The sequence below is a fragment of the Electrophorus electricus genome, chromosome 14 (assembly GCF_013358815.1).
Source record: "Electrophorus electricus isolate fEleEle1 chromosome 14, fEleEle1.pri, whole genome shotgun sequence".
NCBI classification, from domain to species: domain Eukaryota; kingdom Metazoa; phylum Chordata; class Actinopteri; order Gymnotiformes; family Gymnotidae; genus Electrophorus; species Electrophorus electricus.
In genome coordinates, this window is record NC_049548.1 from 2,307,929 (window position 1) to 2,328,697 (window position 20,769).

The 20,769-nt window shown below is 45.4% G+C and overlaps 1 protein-coding gene across 2 annotated transcripts in view; it reads right to left on the minus strand.

The window, feature by feature from the left end:
- LOC113570930 (protein shisa-6) overlaps positions 1-20,769 on the minus strand; it is a 38,876-nt gene that overhangs the window by 12,068 nt on the left and 6,039 nt on the right. For both annotated transcript variants that reach the window (XM_035533218.1, XM_035533217.1), the window contains exon 4: positions 20,315-20,413. In XM_035533218.1, the coding sequence (XP_035389111.1) occupies positions 20,315-20,413 (99 nt within the window). The remainder of the gene's footprint in view (positions 1-20,314; positions 20,414-20,769) is intronic.

Consider the following 20,769-nt stretch of genomic DNA (forward strand, 5'->3'; position numbering starts at 1 on the left):
GAGGACAGAGGACAGCTCTCTCCTCCACATTGTACCTTTAACAAACATCCAATTACACAAACGTACACAAACTGCAAAAGGACACCGCAGTACATTCTGGACAAACATATTACTGAGTGTTGCATTAAGCAGATACCCTTATATATATGTATATATATATATATATATATATATATATATATATATATATATATATATATATATATATATATATATATATATATATATATAGAGAGAGAGAGAGAGAGAGAGAGAGAGAGAGAGAGAGAGAGAGAGAGAGAGGATACGGAATAAACATAAAAGAATCACTTGGCAAGGTACTGTCCTCGTCCCAAACGGAGAACAGGGTCTCAGTCATCACTTATACCAAGTTTGTTTTCTCTCTTCGTCAAAGCATGTGTGACAGATTTTCACTCCCTGACTGGACAGCGTTTGGTCTCTGTGTGGGGAGGCTGCGACTGTCCTTCTGTGAGCGTAGGGCCAAGTGGTCATTACCAGACCGAGGTGTCTGCTCTGCTGTACCGTGGCAGGATGAACCTTAACTTCAGGTTTCACTCGTCATCAAACATGGGGAGACGGTGAAATCTGATTTGACGCGCGACACCCTAATTTACTCCCACTTACCCAGGCATGTCCCATTTAGCCATATTTCACTGAATGTGTCACTTTATTATGCTCGCTCTGACGTTATTGAAGACGGCTGGGTGGGAACGAGGCAAATGAGTTCATCTCTCTAGAGACGGTTTGTGGTCTTCAGACGTTGGGCAAAGCGCAGCTAAACTCTGCCACCTGTCCTAATTACAGAAGGAGATGGTGAATATGAAGAAGGGAAGAAGAGAGAGAGAGGCCCCTGAAGTGGGGGTGTTTCTTCACTAAGCCATGATAGAGAGGGCGAGCGACAAAGAGGGAACAAGAGAGGAGGGGGTGGTAGAGAGAGAGAGAGAGATGAAAGGATGCTGTGAAGTTGCGAACACTAACGTGCTATTACCACAGGCTAGCAGAGGTGCGCCTCTTTGATCCATCACTATCGATTAAACATCAGCTTTGCATAGCCGCCCCCCAGACCGAGGCAAGGGCGGCTCTGAGTTTTGCCTGGGATTCATCTGGCGTGTGAGGAGAGTCACGATGCCAGCCCAACATCCTCCACCCCCTTAACCTGTGTTCTATGAAAGGCCAGCCTTAGAAATTTACACCAAAGATCGACTCGGCCCGATAGCGTCCACCGATGTTATCCGTGTTCCTCCGAATCGTCATTACAAATCGGACTTCCTCCAACATCAAAGAGGGAAGATGTCGGTATCAAGGACTCCGCCCCCCTGTTGGGAGGGCCAGCAGAGAACCACAATTACTCCTTCAGAACCGTGATGGGGTGGAGCCCAGCAGGCCTGCCTCTTCGGTCGTCATGGCGATTAATGGCCGATTGGATCTGGGTAGTCCATCAACCAAGTGCTGCAGGGGAAGTTTCCACTAGCCAGGCCACAGGGACACCACAAAGACGTGCGACAGCCCATACCCCAGAGCACTCCAAGCGCACGACTTCTCCCTTAATGGTAGTCCGTGTTTGCCGAGATTTTCATTTAGATTGAGGCCCGGAGTAAGCAGCCTCACAAGGGTTCTTCTCCCGCCGGCTGGCTTTTAGAGTTGGGCTTTCACACTGCGTCGATGCATTTCTGTGAAATCGATAAGCCGGAGTATAAACCCAGAAGGGAATACCGTACCGGGTCTGCAGGGTTAATGCAAACATGGGTGAGGCGGAGAAGACATGAGAACCACGCCGGCATGCTGGGACTGCGTTAACAGGGGGGTGTGGGGAGAAGGGTTGAGGGGTGCTCCGCAGGGTTTGGTGTTTCCCCCTGATTTTAACACACCCACTTCAACAGGCTATGGCTCTGATTTGAGGCTGTGAGAACAACTACATCTGGAGATTCGTCCACGGGTTCAGCCACCACGCTGATGTCCGGCTCTGAGAAACCCCCCAGCGTTCCGATCTCCCACTCAGCCTGCCAGGAACATGCTCGGGTGTCGAGGCACGGTATTCGGCTCTTTCCCTCACGGTCAAGGTGAGTAAAGAGGATCTGCGGAAGCACCACGTCGGGGAGAGAGAGAGAGAGAGAGAGAGAGAGAGAGAGAGAGAGAGAGAGAGAGAGAGAGAGAGAGAGAGAGAGAGAGAGAGAGCGTGTCTGACTGCGTCTCAGCTCTATTCTGAGCACTGGAGAAAACTAGGCGCCAGTGAAAGGATATCTCCTTCTCACCGGCTCGATGGAAGTTCGATGGAGCTCTCAACCTCCACACCGAGTGCATCTCTGCATCGTGGAAGGACACCCCCCCCCCCCCCCCCCTTCAACTGTGCTTCACACCACAAGCAGATTGTGGGGTGGTTTTTAAAAAAAAGTTTCATTTGCAAATCACGGCAGCTGCCTTGTTTGTCTCTAGCTCCAGGCCACACCTGAGCCACGCAGCCAGGCCGAGGAGGTGGTGTGGCACACAGGGCTGCTGGTTCCTGCGCCTCCGTGTCACTCGATACACGCCGCAGGCCCTCGGGCGAGGCGAGGCAGCCGTGCCGCAGTCAACTGGAGGAAAAATAAATAAACAAACAAGCGAAGCCGCTCCTTGGTCCTTACAAGCATCTTTTGTCTCTGCTGTTGCTGTCTTAAGTATCGAAAAATCAACACTTGCCATGATAGGCACCCGGGCGTGGCAATAACTCACTTTAATGAAATATCCTGAGCACTGCCAGGGAGAAAAGGGGAGATCCTTTTGTTCTGAAGTGCTGAGATTCACTGCCATTAGCATAGGAACAAATCAACTGGCACGAGAGGCTCGGAATAAAGAGAGGGAGAGAGAAGGAGCGCGAGAGAAGGAGGGAGAGGGTGAGAAAGGGGAGAGAGAGAGAGGGAGAGGGAGGGATAAAGAGAGGGCGAGAGAAGGAGGGAGTGAGCAGTGTGTACGACTGGTGCGATGCCCCGCTGAGAGTGATAGGCTACTAACTGCCCGCGCCGTCGTAATGCCGGCATAATCACAAGAAAAGAGGCCGTGTGAAACGGAGGAGGGCCGCGCTCATAAATGTCACCCCCCCGCATCCACACAGGTAGCTACTGCAGCACAGGGGCCATAGAAACGTGCAAGATGCACAAGCAACTGCCAGTTCCTGGACAGCAGACAAAGCCAGTGCTCCGGCAAGACTTTTAAACACGCATGACTCACTGTGATTAGACAGAAGCACAGTTTGAATTCCGTTGCATCTTTTTTACTTACTTTTAAGTCACATAATTTCATTGCATGTGCACCAGTTAAAAAAGCATGCTTGTATAATTTAGACATATCTCTCTGGTGGTCATATAAAAAAAAAATAAAGACCTTCATAAATTGGTGACAAATACACAATTGGCAAGGAGCTGAAAAAAAGACACCCAGCGAGAGAAGAGTTGTTGGATTTGCTTCAGATGTAAAGGATCGTCCTTTTGAATCAGCCCACTCCAGCATACTTGAGATATACTGAACATCAAACAACCTCGAGAGACATGAGTGCGGGGTGTGATCTCACCAGTCTTCTGCTCGGAATAATAAACTTGCAAGACCGTGCACTGGAGAGAGCAGGGCAGAAAGAGCGAGGAGAAACGAGAGCGTGGAGTGGGGGAGAGGGAGAAAGAGAGGAAGAGAAGGAAATAGAGAGAGAGAGATTCGTAATGTGAGACAGCAGGTCGGAATACGGCGCTGCACATAGATCCAAATGATCAAAGTGAAGGATGGCGTTTTAACGCAGGGACCCATACCTCATCGTCCGCCGACAAGCTCATTATCCAGCACTCATGCGGTAGGGGGCAGGTGAAAGCGACGGCAGAAAGAACAATAAAACGTGCTCCTCCATATGTTCCACAAGCTGCTGAACTGTGCCTGTTACACACCTGTCAGGTACCAAGTGCAATTTATGATCCCAAAGTCTTAATCGTCGTCTCTTCAAGATAGAGACATACACATAAAACACGGACAGGCTCGTTTCACACTGTCAGCACAACGCATTTTAAACCATAACCTTTGAGGAGGCTTCTAAAGGGCTCAATCGGCTAATGGCGTGTGGAAATGATCAAATTTATCCTTCTTTTCCACGGGCAGCTGCTCCCATGCAGATGAGGTACGATCCAGCATGTTATGCAAAATTATTTTCAGCCCTGTGCAGTAACAAGTGTCTTATTTATTTATTCGCTTGTTTATTTCGCTGTTTTCGGTGCTCCTGCTGCACCCACTAATTAAATCCGGGAGGATTTGGAATTCTAGTAATTGCAAGCCGTCATTACACGTGATGCCATGAAGATAGATCAACACGGAATCACATTGCCAAGCAGAGGCCCTGGCTGACAGAGAAATCGACCTTCCAGGTGGCTACAGACACACATTCAAGCGTCCCATCTTATTTTTTGAGCCATGAATATGTAAGAACTTCTTTCCACAAAAGAGGGGAGCATCAAATCAAATCTTGACATGCTTATTGAGCAATGCAATTTTCCAGTCTCTGATGGCCTTTTCTCTAACAAAAGCAGACAGACAAAAGCACTGGTTAAATATTTATTTTTCCTTATACACCGTTGCTGCGTCGGTTCCACTCTCCTGTGATTTGGGGGAGACTGTACAAAAAAAGGTTAAACTAGTATCATCCCAAACCACAATCGCCTATTTCTTATTATTGTGTCCTTGCATCATGCCAGAGCACCTGGCAGCTCGGATAAAGGCAGCTTCTTTACTCTTTCCTGCTATTTTGAGGCGAGGCAGCTACTTGGCCTCAAAGCCTTCTCCTTAAGTGTCATCGCATTGTATGTATCACTACAGGAAACAGCTGCAGAAGCAAGCATACAGTCGCACTCTCAAGAACACCTTCCCTGCGCTCAGGCACGCCGTAAATTGCGCGGCACCCGGTAAGCGCCGAGGTTAATGAATCGAGCGTCGCAGTTCTACCCGGTCCGCAAATATCACCAGCCTGCGTTGCCTCCAGAGGCGCCGTGGAAGTGCCTTCCGAAAGTTGCCCGGCGTAGAAACCACGATTATGAAAAACAACAGGAAGCAAGAAGAGCTGAGATGAAATCACAATTTTGAAAGCGACAAGGAGAAAGAGAGCAAAGCTGGGACAATGGAATCACTCTTCTGCACTGGAGCTATAAAATAATATATAATATTACATTATATCTCACAAACCAAGACTGCCCCATTTATAGTTGTCATTTACTGCCCCCCAAAACAACTACGAATAATAACCCCTTTTTATAAGAGTGCCAAATTGTCTATTTATACAAAAAGGATGTGAAATATGCGTTTATTATCGGGCAACATTTAGGTTTGTCCAGTTGTGAGTCATTTCCCTCTGTAGCGGCAGAGCATTACTCACAGTCAAGGGACTTCTGATTCTCCATTTAGATAATGCACTGCTGAGTTCTGTGGGCTGCTTGCAAAGGAGACACAGCACTGCGCACGGCGTTCAGTCTGCGCCGTCTCAGTCGAGAGGGGAAAGCCGTGTTGTTCTAGTCATGTTACCCAGCCGAGTCACCCAGTCAAAACCAGCAGCATAACTGTGAGACAGAGGAACCCGAGCTTCCTTTTTCACTAACAAAGCCATATTTACAGCCGCAGCAATTGAGCTAGATAAAGCCCAAGCAGAACGGCACAGGCTGGACTGGATAATACGTTCCCATCGTAGTCACCCTTCTCTGGCACCTGCCCCCCTACACAAGCATATTAGTTGAGTTTTAATGTAGCACGCGCAAGCTATATAGTACAGCCCTCCATGTAACTCAAGTCCTGCTGCCTGTTATTGACCCATGTTGAGACTGCAGTGATCTGATGGCTGTTATCTTTTCGTGTCTGGTAATAGAGAGTAGCCATGTCAATCAATACCTTTTCCGGAAACATCCACAAGCGCACCATGGAAACAAACACTACGCAAACACCTGACCACAGTCACAAATAGGTCAGTGCCAGCATAGCAAATGGACAATTAATGTTGTTGGATAGAAGAGGAGAGCTTTCATCTTGCCAAACAACATGCCTGCATTCATAGTTAAAAGAAGCCCGGTGTTGTAGGTTTGTGGGGGAGCTAGAGGAGGCATTAAACACAAATGTACAACAGGAAGGGGCTTTTCCCTGCGCACAGTCAAACGATGGGGCTGCATTTCCAGATGCAGTGGTGATCATCTTGACAAAAACTTGGCATCAAATTATAAAGGGGGGTTCCAAAGCTAAGACCAGCAATGAAAATCGATCGAAGTAATCTCCAAGACAACAGTCATTTGTTTTTGAAACAAGTAGTTCAAGCCACTATGCAAAAACGTGGAAACCTGCATACGTTTGGTACTGCTTTCCAAGCGCTATTGGAAGGGTAACCGTGATCAAATGGCAAGGAACTTAACGAAGATGATACAGAACTGAGGAAGCGAAGAGGAGGTGAGGGGGAGAACAGGCTCACCCCCGCTCAGGAGCAGGAGGGTATGAGAAGGAACCCCTGCAGTTAACAACTCAATAATATCTCTCTTCCACATCACCCGGGGCTCACGGGAAGAGGATGCACTTGTACACATCCACCATGGCCACATGTGAAAACCACTATGCATTCCACATTACTGAAACAACAAAGAATCTGACCTGTGGGCTTACTGGTCAGCACGGAGAGCTTTCTGAGACAGGCAGCGTCCTATAACCAAGCCGGTATTTCAGGTGCTGGATACTACAATGGAAGGCTTTTTCTGTCTCTTCACAAAACCCCCTCAGTCTTGAGAAGAGGGAGAAAAAAAGAATTATGGTCTGTTTTTCTTGTGAGCACCCAGACCTCAGAACTCTTTTAAGATTTAAAGACACTTTTCCATTGTTGCGATTTAATGGCATCATTAAGGAAAAGAAACAGCCATTTGCAAAGAAATTTAATTCCTTATAATTCTGTTAATCTGATAGGGTTGAATATTCAGAAGAAAGAATGTGGCAGTCACTAAAAGCAAAGTAAAATTTATGGAGCTCTTTCCTTGAAATGGAGGCCTTGTACTTTTGTGTAACTGCACAAAGGAATTTAACCCAGTGCTGTGTACACCTGCTGACCCATTGAATGTATAGGTTTGATATTAGCTCTGCTGGCAAACAAAGCACCACTGTTGGCACATCATTCCAGTCGCTGTGAAAAAGTGTGAATTCCCTCAAAATACAGGGTAGATAACGCTGACGGTTGGTGCTTTGCAGAGATAATGCATTTCTTACTTGATAGCCTTGCGGGGTGGTTTCAAAGGACCTGGTCATTGCTCAAATAGCTTCTGATATGTCTCTGAGCAATAGTGATAAGCACATGGGAGTACAGTCAACAGATCCACAATCGATAGCTGAATATAAATTAGTCCCTATCGGTAACAATGCTTTCAACTATAATGTGCTAACTTTCATCTGATAACGCACAAGCTATATGTGCATGTGCGCAAAGTATTATTTGGAATTGACAAAGTGTTTGAAATAGTCGTGTTTATATGAAACTTGTGAAACTTTGATGCACCCATGTATCTCAAAAGACAATGAGAGAAACGCAGATTTATTTAGCCATTAGGAGTCCCTTTAGAAAGCCAGTGTGGCATCAAGGGAGGAGCCCAGAGACAAGGCCATTTGCAACATGAAAGACGTTCATTATGAGGACCTGATGGTCATTATCTCAAAGCAGCAGACTTTATTCTGAGTTAAACGGGCATTACTATGTTGCAATATTTCTTTTTCTAATGTTGTTCTAATGTCCAATACACACTTTACCATCATCTATAAAATCATCAATGTACAAAAGAAAGCTGACAGGATCCAACTTCAAGAGTCATATTTAAAGACTGCCCTTTTGCAATAGGCTATGATAGATTTTTTCTTGGTTCAGTTCCATTTCATGGTGAAATTACAGAACATCAGTTATGCCGTATAAAATTGCTGGAAAATTATCCCAGAATAATCTGTTACATGTGAACATTATTTCCACTGACGTTTTATTAAGAAAAGAAGATCACCTTAAATGGTATAACGTGATACTTTATGCATTTCAGTAAAATAACATAAAAGCCCATTTGAAGTGTATGTGATTGGCTCCCAAGCACTTTCAGAAATTCTAGACATATGATACAAACCAAAGCAAGGAAACAGTGTAACTTAACACTAAGTGATCTTATTATAAATATCTATCATGCTTCAACAAGGTAAACAGTTCTGCTTTTTTTTTAATTGACCTCCAGTTAATTAATTAAGGGATCTGTCAGCCATGCTGCACTCTTATAACACTGCAGTTCTGACCAGGCACTACCATCCAAGTCGGAACTGCAAGTTCGACAGAGATCATTTTGTTGCTGGAATTTCTGAGCTGTGACACGTCCTCACACTCCTCCGCTTGGACCACCAACACAGCCGGGGGGGGGGGGTGTACAACACAACCAGATGTCCAATAAGTTCAAAACCATCCACCTGTCATGTTTCTTTCCGTGTATCACAGTCCTGCGCGAGCCGCACTGCGGCAACGTTGGGGCCTGGTGTCCTGAAGCAAACCTTCAAGAACTCTTTCCAGGCCTTGGAGCACCAGCACACTCTCAGTTCATTAATAGTCCCAGAGTGTTTAATCTAGGTGATATGTGGGATGAAAGGAAAGTTATAGACGTCACAGATCCTTATGGGAAATATGTACTGAAGGGGGAGCAAGAGCTGTATAGCAGGTTATGTCTCAGGCAGCCAACAGTAACAGCAGCCCGCATGCTCAAGCAACTAGATTACACCTGGCGTGCCACGGTGCAGTGATTAGACCTAAAGCCCATGCAGACAAGCTAAATGCTGCAGAATAACTCGCGGTGCTCTATAATATCATTAATTACGCCGGGTACGTTGGCGGATGTATGAGTTTTGAAACTAGCAGCCCGTGCCAGAAGTGATAATATCAATATCAGTGATGAGTTTCAGGGTGCAAATGGACACGGCGCACACGCCGATGGAGAGGTTGCCGGCGTCCCCGCCCCCATCCGACGCGTGACCGCTCCTCTATTTACCGCAGTTTAATTAAATATGTTCAAGCTTGCCTAGACTGTCGGATCTCTTGCGAGAACTGGCCAGGTCTGCGGATTTCTCCCGCACAGCTCACAAAGCCGTCACCGCTCGTCACAAGGTTAATACAATTCTAATTACATCCGGCCATTATTAAGTCCGTGGCGTTCTGTTCTGAGCGGGTGCGTTCGAAGCGCGAGTTCGGCAGCCGCGTTTTTTCGGCTCCAGTAGCGCGAGCCCGTTCGGTGCCGACATCCGCTACATAACACAGTCGGCACGGGCGTTAAATGCGCATTATGCAGATTTACCTCTTCTACTCGCATTATATTGCGGTGGTGAATAGAACAGTTACATTACGCTGCATATCTCCGTGCCATTACACACTCTCAGGCAGTGGTTGGAAACTAGCGCGCGATCGTAGCACACCTCCCATCAGAGCAAAAGCGGAAAGTAGTTGGACCTGTTTGGGATTCGTGCGCTCAGCAGCGCGCTACACGTGAGAACGCCCAAGATTGCGCGTTTGGTGGAATGGCGGCGGTATCTTTTACTGGTTACAGAGTTGTTTAAACGAGCCAGATGGGATATTAATAGAGCAGGGACAGCCGGCAACACTCTCACAGGAAATAAATCGATACGGTGCCTTTGAGATGCGAAGCATCAGGGAGGCATTCAAAAAAACCTGCTCCCAGAACCAAGCACCATATTGTCATGACGGAGGAGCAGGGGCCGCGCCTCGAATAATCTAAATGCAAAGTCTGCGCGCCGCGTTGGTTATGACAGTGATATATAATAAAATTATTCTCAAACTGCTGACAAGAACACACTCTAGCCCAGGACTGTTACCTAAAGAAACCCGCAATACTAACTTGCTGTTGTGAATCAGTAGCCGGAATATACACATGCTAGTGTGAGGGAAGCGAAGCGCAAACGAAACAGCAGCTGCCTACAGAAAGTGGCATCGTGGCAGAGGGGATCTCTCCGTCTCCATGGGCCTGTGCGGTACTTGGCCTTGGGGTCAGTGCAGTCTGCAGACGAGCTCAGCCAACATCCCTGCCACGCAGACTGACACCCTCCCACAGCCGTGCGCATAATGACTGAGCCAGCCTCCATTTTATGGGGGAAAAATGATCCGTTGAAAAGATCAGAGTACAAGCAAAGCGCAGTGTTGTGCACGTAGGGTTCCCGAATCATGCTATATTTTACAAAGGATACACATTCCGCGAGGAAGGTTGCAGAAACAGCCAAATATCTCAGAGAAACGTGCCTCTCCTACACAAACAGCTTTCAGTTGCTTGCTGGGCAGAAGACCCGCCCCCCCCCAGGCTCGAGACAGCGATGAAGTGGCGACATTGGGATCTGCATTCACGCCGCTACGCGTCTCCCCTTCCACCACACTGTGCCAGCCAGCAAATCCCAGGGCCTCCCTTCCCAGCCTCCTCCTTTCCCATTACCAATCCAGCCGATGCTTTCTAGTGCCACCTGTCATCTCAGAGAAGGTTTCGGGCAGCTTTTATGTTAACCTATACCTGTCAGCTATGTATCACCCCATTTTCTGTGTGATGCATACACACCTACTCTGTGGGTCTAAAACACTTCAAAGCCAACCCTGCCTTCTCTTTCTTATAGGCTTATATCTGGTTATTTTCCTCTCAGGATTTTAAAAGACTACATCCAGCATTTACAGACACCATACATTTTGGTGTTATAGTCACCTACAACTTACAAATATTAATGTTACAGCAACGCTACATGGGAATATGTCAGAATCATCCTTAACTCTGCTTGTTGTCATCACCGTATCAAATTTAGGACTGTTTTGATTTGGGTTTTTTGTTTCATGATGTGTTTGTTTTTTTTAGTCCTAGTCAATAGCATATAGCAATAATTCTGAAAAGGGCCTCCATCCATTAACCCCCATACTGCACTAGCTCCCAGCAGGAGTCCAATCAGCAGTCTCACTGTATCTACATCTCTCCAAACAACCTTCCTAAATATACACACTGCCTAATGGGAGCACCCAGCATTTGTTACTATTGAAAAGGCCCATCAATTATGCAACGAGCGCATTCAATCAATGCAACGCAGGACAGAGAGCACCTGTAGCTGTCAAGGGCATTTGACAAGCCAGTCAGGGCCACTGCAACAGCCCAAGGCCCATTAAAGCACAGCGGATGCATTTAGAGGGATCTTTAGCATGTACCTGTGCTCCACGACTAATCTGCAATTTGCCAGACTTAAAAAAACAAAAAACAAAACAAGGGGCTGGGATTTTTCTCTTTTTCCTTCCTCCTGCCAAGAGCCAATGACGTCCTTCCCCGAGCCTTTCAAGGATTTTCAGCTCATTCAAAATGGACCTCGATGAAAAAAATGAGGCAATTACCCAAAGCCTGCTTCAGACGGGAACAACACGAACCTCGGTGGCCCCAAATCCTGCGCTCTCCCAAGGCCACCCAGCTGCGCAGAACACTCCGCACACAGGCTGCCAAGTTCCACCTTCCTCGAGACTTAGCGCTGCAGACGTTTAATCCCTTAACGGTCACAGCTGGAGGACGTTAATCTGATTAGGGCTGCACCTGCACAGATGGCGTGGCTCTTTTTGCCGAGGGCACATCTGCGGACATTAGAGCGGTGGCAGGGTGCAGCATTGGTGTTCAGGAGGCATGCCGCCGTCTCTGGTTCAACAACCAATCACGAATGGCACCATGCCCTGGTAAATTAAAATGGACAGAGATGCCCTTTATAATTCCACCGAGCCGCTAGCCCCAACCTCCATGTCTAATCTCCAGCAAATGACTCTGTGGATGAATCATACCTGGAGCTGTTAAATTCCAATTTGCGTGGCATTACTTACATTAAAAACCCCAAGGCTGACTCCGGCCTGGTGTGCTGAGAATGACAATTGTGGTTTCTATCCGAGACAGAATGGCAAATTTTGCACACAACAAAGGGCAATCATTCCATTTGTGCGGCCTTACAATAGTGAGTGAGAATGGGCTTCTAGGGGGTTGGGGGGTTGTGCAGGGACGAACAGTGACAGGCTTCCCCCTTCCCCAGCCTTCTCCCTGCTGCTTCCATATGAATAATAGATTACAAAGGAAAACTAGAGTTTGCCGCACTTGTGGGGAATGGAATGCATATAAGGTCAAGGAAATACCCTTGAGAATTATTACTTACCACCTGAATTCAGTTACATTTGTTTGGTGAGCCTCACACATGTTAATTTCTCTGAGATCAAACAGTTCAACTATTTGTTGGTTATCTCTCTCTCTCTCTCTCTCTCTCTCTCTCTCTCTCTCTCTCTCTCTCTCTCTCTCTCTCTCTCTCTCTCTCTCTCTCTCTCTCTCTATATATATATATATATATATATATATATATATATATATATATATATATATATATATATATATATATATATATATAATCACTACAATAGATTGCAGTTACTCACTCAGAATCTTCAGATTATATATATATATATATATATATATATAATCTGAAGATTCTGAGTAACTGCAATCTATTGTAGTGATTATATATATATATATATATATATATATATATATATATATATATATATATATATATATATATATATATATATATATAAACACTACAATATATTAGTTACCTGCAATCTTCAGATTATATATATTATATGTATATATATAATATATATAATCTGAAGATTGTAGTGATTATATATATATATATATATAATCTGAAGATTCTGAGTGAGTAACTGCAATATATTGTAGTGATATATATATATATATATATATATATATATATATATATATATATATATATATATATATATATATATATATATATATATACATATATACACACTGGAGATATTATATAATATTATACAATAATATATATTACTGGAGATACTGGTGATATATAAATATATATATATAAATCCCCAGTATCTCCAGTAATATATAATATTATATAATATCTCCAGTGATATATAATATATATAATCACTTTGCCTGCACTGGGTTCATTAAACCATGGCTTTATTACACATAAATCCATCAGCAAGGGCTCCACTGAGTGGGCAAGGATCCAATAAAAAACAAAAATGTGGGTATCTTAACACTTGCCTAAAAAGCCATCAAAGCACACATGAAAGAAGAAAATGTGTGAGTTTAAAACAGAAACAAATTCTTTTTGCTTCGTCTTTCATCTTATAATCCATTCACCCGGGAGCCCAGTTCCAAGAAACATGTCTGTAGCAAGTTCATGAGTTCATTTTCCTTTCTGGTTCAAGGCATGTTGGGTAGTCTTATCTGACCTGGTCCCTCACTGATCGGAAGGTTCCAGGGAGAACTAGGGCTCTATCATGCTTATCTAAGACCAGCTTTCTCTTTCCAACTCCTAACCAGAACCTTTATAACAAATCTCACAAGACTGATTGCTTAAAAAAAAGGACCCTCTGTCCCACAGAGCGTGCAAGGTTAGTGTAGCCGTACCTGAGACATCTCAAGAAGGGCTGAGTGCTAATCCAAGCTACCACAAGGCCTGACATGAGTTTTGAGGTGAAATCATGCTCTATATTCAAGTCGTCTAACTTTAAAGTCCCAGAGAAAAAAAAATGCAAGAACCTAGAAGTAAGGTACTATTTCTGTACTTGCAACCATTTGTCAAATATTGCAACAAAACAACAAAGCACAGCAACAAAGCAGCGTTACTGTATACTGAGAGTGATGCTAAAAGTGAAACCATTTAAAGAGCACTGGATGAATTCTTTTTTCCCCACTAGACATTCATCAGAACCGATTATCTTAAAACTTTAAAGTGAGAAAAGACAAGGTTTTTCCTAGTTTTTTATACAGTGAAATTTAACAGAGAGCAGTATAAGGATTGACAGTTAAGCCCATTCAATAATAATCCCATGAAGAAAACTACGTTTCTAAGAATACGACAATATGATGTTATATAATGCTACATAAAACTTGCCTTATATGTCCTTCGGGGACTAATGTTGCTTGCTACATACCCTTCAGTAAGTCAACCGTATAACAGAGCAGAAGGAGCACTCATACGAGTGTCGCATTAATTAAAGTAACATGGGAAATGTGGCATATGTGTCTCTGTGAGGTGTGCAGTATGAATGGCGATGATGGTAACAGCCATCTGGTCAATTACAATGATCCACTAATCTTGCCCCATTTGTGTGTCAAGATTTCTGAAAATGGCTTCTCTCCTCAATCCTCAGTTCTCCTTACAATAAATAACAAACCTACAAGGGGGCAATTTTCATTAAAACTCCTTACATTTAAACTGATGCAAAAAAAACAAAACCCAAACATTAAAGTACCTGCACTTCCTCTAATGAGCTGTGATGAAGAGGCACTTCACCACGTAGGGGGAAGTCCTGATTGATGCAGCACATTAACACGGTGGCCTACCCGTACACACAGCAGAGTGTTCCCGTGTCTTTCCCCTGCATTACTCTCCGCTCTTTTTTCACCTGACTGGCAAAATAAAAAAGAAACCAGAATTTTAAAAAAAAAAAAAAAAAAAACGATGTTTTTTTTTTTTTCCATAGAAGGCTTCACGCTTAGCCGCAAGACAAATCGCTGGTTTGAAAAAGATGGTGGAGGACTTTGCTTTTTCTTCGGTGTCTACTTGTGAATTATGGATACCGGGTTAAAAACTGTGGAAGCAATGTCTTGAAATTAACCAAACATTATTAATATATGAACTCAATTTCAGTGTTAACCAGACCATAAAATTACCACTGAACTGTGGCCATCCTTTCTCACGCACGTCCAAACCTGTGGGCTACAAACGGCTTTACATCCGCAGGAATATAGGAAGCTGTGTTGAGGAGCAGATGAATCAGCCTCTCTGGTCAAGCCCATCAGAGTAAGAGCAGGAAACAGGACTGAAGCATTGTGTCAGACCATTTCCCGCAAAGCCATTACTGGTATCAGTCATGCACTCACAAGTGGGCAGTGTGGAGGCTCATACCTTTAGCTGCCTCACAAGAGATGAGCATAAAAGCCTTATACGTGTCATAAAAAATACTGAAATAACAACTGCATTTTATAGTCCTGTGGTATACGCTCCTCTGTACTCGCTCTCACTGGACACGTTGAAAAGAGTATGACTTATCACTGGGTCTTTTCATGTCTTTATCTTTTCACTTTCTTCAATACATTAACTGGCTTTGGGGGATTTCTGGGCCTTTGCATGCCACGGCACAAATTCCACCCCAAACCCTGCTTAGAGAAGAGACCGGAAGACTCGGGGAAGAAAGACTAGCATCGATCGCCACCAAGCCTATCTTAAGAGAACGTACCGACATAAACCACCTTAAATTAAACACAGCACGAGCATCTAGGACCACTTTCATCACTAAAATGAGCAGTGCAGCGCAGCGCAGCAAACGAACTGGGCACATATATGGCGCATTCTGCGTGGTTAAAAAAAAACCCTCAGAAGCTTACATAACACCTTCTTCATAAAAATGCACCTCCCCAGGCATCAAAAGCAAATGCTGGTTAGGAAAGCTACAACGTTCGTCGCTCCTGTGTTCACCACGCAGCTCGCCTACGAGCAGATTCCAAGCAGGCTTTGTCTCGTGGAAAGGCGGCAATGGGTGCATGTTGAGAGTGACTTTGCTAGCGTTTCCCCACTCGCCCCGCTCAGAGATGAGGCTTTCCGTGTGCGCAGGGGACTGCTGCGTGAGACGGCTGCTCCAGAGGAGAAGGAGGGAGACCGCACTGACATTTACAGACTTTGCTGTTTATGGACACGGCAGGAGGCATTTCCTGTTTGTTGTCACGCTAATGAATTCACTGGTAAGGATCTTGGCAGCCCGGTTAAGTCACCTGCCCACACGGGTCTTAATCACCAGCACGGGCTTCATCTTCAAGTGACACACACGCACATCTGTCAGAGAATTTAGCGCCTGCATGGCTTCACAGGAGCACAAAGAAAACACGCAAGGGAATAATTATCGGATTGCCGCTGGTAGTCTTACGTTCTCTGTTTTCTTGCTGTGGCCGCAAAGTCAGCGGGCACCGCGGTGGTAAAATAATCTCGTCTATCAACCTAGCAAATGGCAAACAGCCATCAGTTCCCTCACGTTGGCAGGTAATCCACTAATCTACTCCCTTTCGCTAAAAACAAGTTCACTGTGTGGCACCAGGTCCCATTGGGATGCCAGTGAGTCGCTAAGCATGTTGGCTGTGAAATTGAATGGCACTCTGGATTTCCGTCAGATAATAAACTGCAGTCAGGCATCAACCGCTTTAGTGTTCCTCCTTCGCGTGCATGAGCACTGCAGAATGTGTTAATGACCGCCCAACCGTAGACAGATCACTTAGATCCGTCAAACGTCTCGAGGTACCAGTTATGCTAAGTGTCAATCATTCCCATCAAGACCAAATGTGTAATCAAATATTGTACATTGAAACTGAAAACAATCAAGAAAGTAAATGAGGCTTCAGCGAGTTGTGTGCGTTACAGAGACAGCAGCGCCTGAAGGAAATTGCCTATTCCAATACAGACTCAAGGTAGGAGCCATCATATTTGCCCACTTTATTTCAACCAAAGGCTATGGTGGGCTTGATTTTACAGGGAAACACATTTAGGATCGGAAAAAGCAAATACTCCAACCTTTGGTCCCTGTAACAGGGGTATGCAGCAGTAGTTCTCCGTTCTCAGCTCACTGAGGATGATATAAAGTAGACTGTACAACCTATTTTATCTCAGCCAGCTGAGGTAGCTTTTCATTACTGCCGCAGAAATTTCAGGAGATTGTGTTTCATCAAACTGTGGGAAACAGAGCCAGAGACAGAGGAGTGCTCCAGCGTATGTGGATGGCTAAAATGTGACACTCCAGTGCTCTCAAAGAAAGCGAAATTAGAAAGCACTGAAGCAAGCCTTCTCCAAGAGCACACAGAGCAGATGGTCACTCCCCATTAAACTCTAGCAGTTTGTGCACAATTTAGAGAACTGCAATACAGTACAGCGAGCACTCCTCCACACCTGGCACGCTCCTTCTTAAGGGCTCGCCCGTAACGCTTTTCTTACGGTCATGCTCCATACTCTCGTCACAAGGGCGTGCCTGTACCCCTTTCTTAAGGTCATCAAAGGTACTCCTTTTTTAAGGGTGTGCCCTGTACCCCTTTCTTAAGGTCATGCTCTGTACTCTCTCCCTAAGGTCGTGCCCTGCATCCCCCTTCTTCTTAAGCACCGTACAAGAGAAAACAGGGATCAGAAGGGAAGCAGAAGCCCTCCACTGAATTCTCCTCCTCCTCCTCCTCCTCATGACCGCATGGAATGGGTTTTTTTTTGTACATTTGTTTGCGTGCTTGCTTGCCTGTTTTTCTTGAAGGCTCTTTTGAAAGGCATCAGCCTGAGCAGCGGAATGCTGATAAGAATGTTGTGCGAAAAGATCGTGTGGCTCCAATGTCTCTTCTCACAAAGAGCACGAAGCAAAGGTCAGAGCCCTGTGGTCAGACAAACCAATCGCGCACTCCCCCGGGGAGTGACAGCAGAGCTGCCGCTGTGCCATTCTGGGTGAATGCTTGACGAATAGCACCACCAAACAGGCACTAGTGATTAGATTATGGGACATCACCTTTTTTTAAAACACCATACTTAATGAACAGTGATTAGCAACTCGCTGATTTCATCTAAAATCCCAGTGTGGTGCCAATTGCACCATCGACTGGTCATTTCCTTTTGAGATTCTCTCATACCAACAAACTCCAAAGACTACCAACTCAAGAAACCTCATTTTCATCTCCCCTTCATTGGAATTTCTTTGTCATGGCAACAAGACTCTGCGCAGTCTGCTGTGATCAGCTGTTCATGAATCCTTCTCCCTCCGTCATCCTCGCGCTTCCTCCTGGGACCAACAGCACTGAACTAAAGCTTTGTACTGTAATTAGGCCCCTGGACAGAAGCTGAATCATTTAATACCAGACCCCCAAAAATGAAATCGCGTCCGGACGCACCACAAGCTCTCCTGCAAATCGCCCTTCGTCTCAAGGAAAGACGCAGTAATGGGCAAGTTTCCTCTTTCTCTGTTTTTTGCTTTCCTGTTCCTGCTGACTCTTGCGTCAGGTGGACCTTCAGCAAACAGCCAGCAAAACATTCCAAGCTGCTACAGAACGGTCATTGAAACGATAGGCTCACTTCCCACCCGGTGACGTTCCTGTCCGGAGCGCCGAGCTAACGACGAGCCCAGGAGGCAGGAGGCCGCGGCGCCTCCTCACGCCAGCGAGAAAGAAAGACGGCGAGGAGGCCGACGAGCGAAGGCAGAGCGAGTTAACGAGGTGGATAGCATTCTGCCACAGGCCTGCTTTTGTTAACGAGAGGTACGGTATCCCAACTCCCTCGACTATTTGGGCTTTGATTGCGATTGATTGTGGCAGCAATGGTGCAGGGTGGATCGTAAAAATACTTACTGCCTGTGTGTGTTGCTGTCAAGGTGCAGTGGGAGATACACTACACACTGATCTATAAAAACTATGGACTCACTAGGCAAAGCAACTTGGATGTTGCTAAGAGTATGCAGATTTATGTTCATCCCAAATTTTGGATTACCAAATATCAGCATAATCAATAATGTTCCAGGGTCTCTTGTTGCTCTCGAATACAAAGTGATATCATGTGCACTGAACAAATATTACAAAAACAAAACAATAATAATAAAAAAAACTTCCAATTAAGCTTCAAAAAGCCAATACAGGGTACCTTAGAATACAAAGATGAAAGTGTGAAGGAAAATTCAATGCACTCTTTCTATTCACATGGAGCAAAACCAACATAAGACAGAGGGGGACAAAATGAGAGTTACCCATGAAAACTGTTTGCTTTGATGTTGAACATTAAAGAATTCTAGTTCTGTCCAAATAAACAAGACTCGCCTGTCATTCCAGAGTGGATCATGGTGCATTTTAAAATGGATTTAAAAATACATTTGAATCTGAAGCTACACAGACAATGGCACTACAACTTGGAGGGATAATGTGCCCATATTTTGCAGGGGGCAGTGTGCAAGCTGTTGAATCCAAAGACACACCAATACCTTCCCTCCTCATATTTCAGGAAGCATGGGTAAAAATAGCCGGTGTTTCCGCCGCGTGCGGGTGAACAGGCCGTGGTGGAAAGGGCACTAAAGACACAACAAAAAAAAAAAAGCCACCTGGCAGGTTGGGGGTGAGGGTGGGGTGAGGGTGGGGTGAGCTCAGGGGGACAGGCACAAAAAAAAAAAGAAATGGATTTCAGGTCAACGCTTTGTAGCTGTGAAAATGAAATGCAGACAGAGACATGATGTGTAATGGAGACAATGGTGCCTAATGGCAGTGCAGTTCTCTCTCGCTCTCTCTATCCTATGGGTGGATGCGTGATCTATGGTGCTTTCCTGGGAGGGAGGCTCTTGATTTACCCGGCTACAATAAGCCCGGTATAGCTCTTAGGCAAAAGGCAACGGGTGGACGGGTACCTGGCAGGGCCAAAAAGCGCATCTCCCCAGCATGACATATAAACCAGCAACGTGTTTATCGTCCCGCGCAATTAAGCTCAATGCAAAATTACTGATGGCGTGACATCTGTTTGCTTATCTGGTGAATAGATCTTCCGCCACCCGATTCTTCACCTCGCCTCCTTCTTCCCATCAGAGGGCGGTGAGTCTTCGAGAGACGCCACTGGAATGGCGCAGAAGGTGCAAGTATATAATGAACGGTCGAGCTGTTTTAGAGGCAGCGCGGCGCATGCATGTTAATTAGCGCACCGCCAACATTCTCGCACGAGTAGGATGGGTAAACGAGCAGGTCTTGTGTGGGTGTGAGAGGGGACTGCCACCTCGCTGGGCTCAGCCCGTACTGAAGAGGCCTCAGCATGTCCTATGCATAGAATGAAGCTGCTACAGTATCACAAACATCAGACTGCAACGTTGGGCTGTACAACACAAGGGAATGGCTCAATAAGCCAAGGGCGTTGAGGCAGAGAGTGATTGAAATAAAACATGAACATGTTTTCTTACCTGCCTTTTAACCAGACGGTGGTCAAATCGTAAAAAGTATCGGTTTTACAGTTGTAGCAAACATGACAGTGCCTGGCACTGAAAAACAGAGCCTGGTCTGTTTACAGTTTTCATTTCTACTGATTGTAAGGGGTAAACTCTAGCATGCTCACAGCACTAAATGTGCATTGCTACTCTGCTGCTGAACTACGAGCACTGGGGACTAGGGCACATGCACACTATGGTGAAAGCACATCGAGCCACTTTGCTCCAAGTCGCTAGCGAGCAGGTGAGCACCTTTCACTTGGCCTCTCCCCAGAGTCACGAAGCCAGACGAGATGAAGTTGTGCAGGTCGTGACCTCCGCCGCGGACGCCCTCCTTCGGGTAATGTCCACCTGAAACGAGTTAGCCAGCAGTGAGGCTTGAGCAGGAGAACCATGACCTCTGACCCCTGACCTCCTGACCCCCACCCACACCTGACCCACCCTTCATGTAACAGAAGATGGATGGCATAAGGAACTTTGTGACTAGTCTATTCAGGGTCACAAAGTCCCCTCGCTCACACAATATTCACGGCCCAGGGCAGTGGGAATATCAGATGCTTGTGAGCAGCTTGCATTATTTGTGCTCTTGACATTGCAATTGCTGGCGAAATGAGTATATTATAACTGATATCCTGATGATAACCTTGAATGCCATTTGGATAAATAAGCTGACGGTAAACCCAGCTGCACACATCAGATTTAGAATC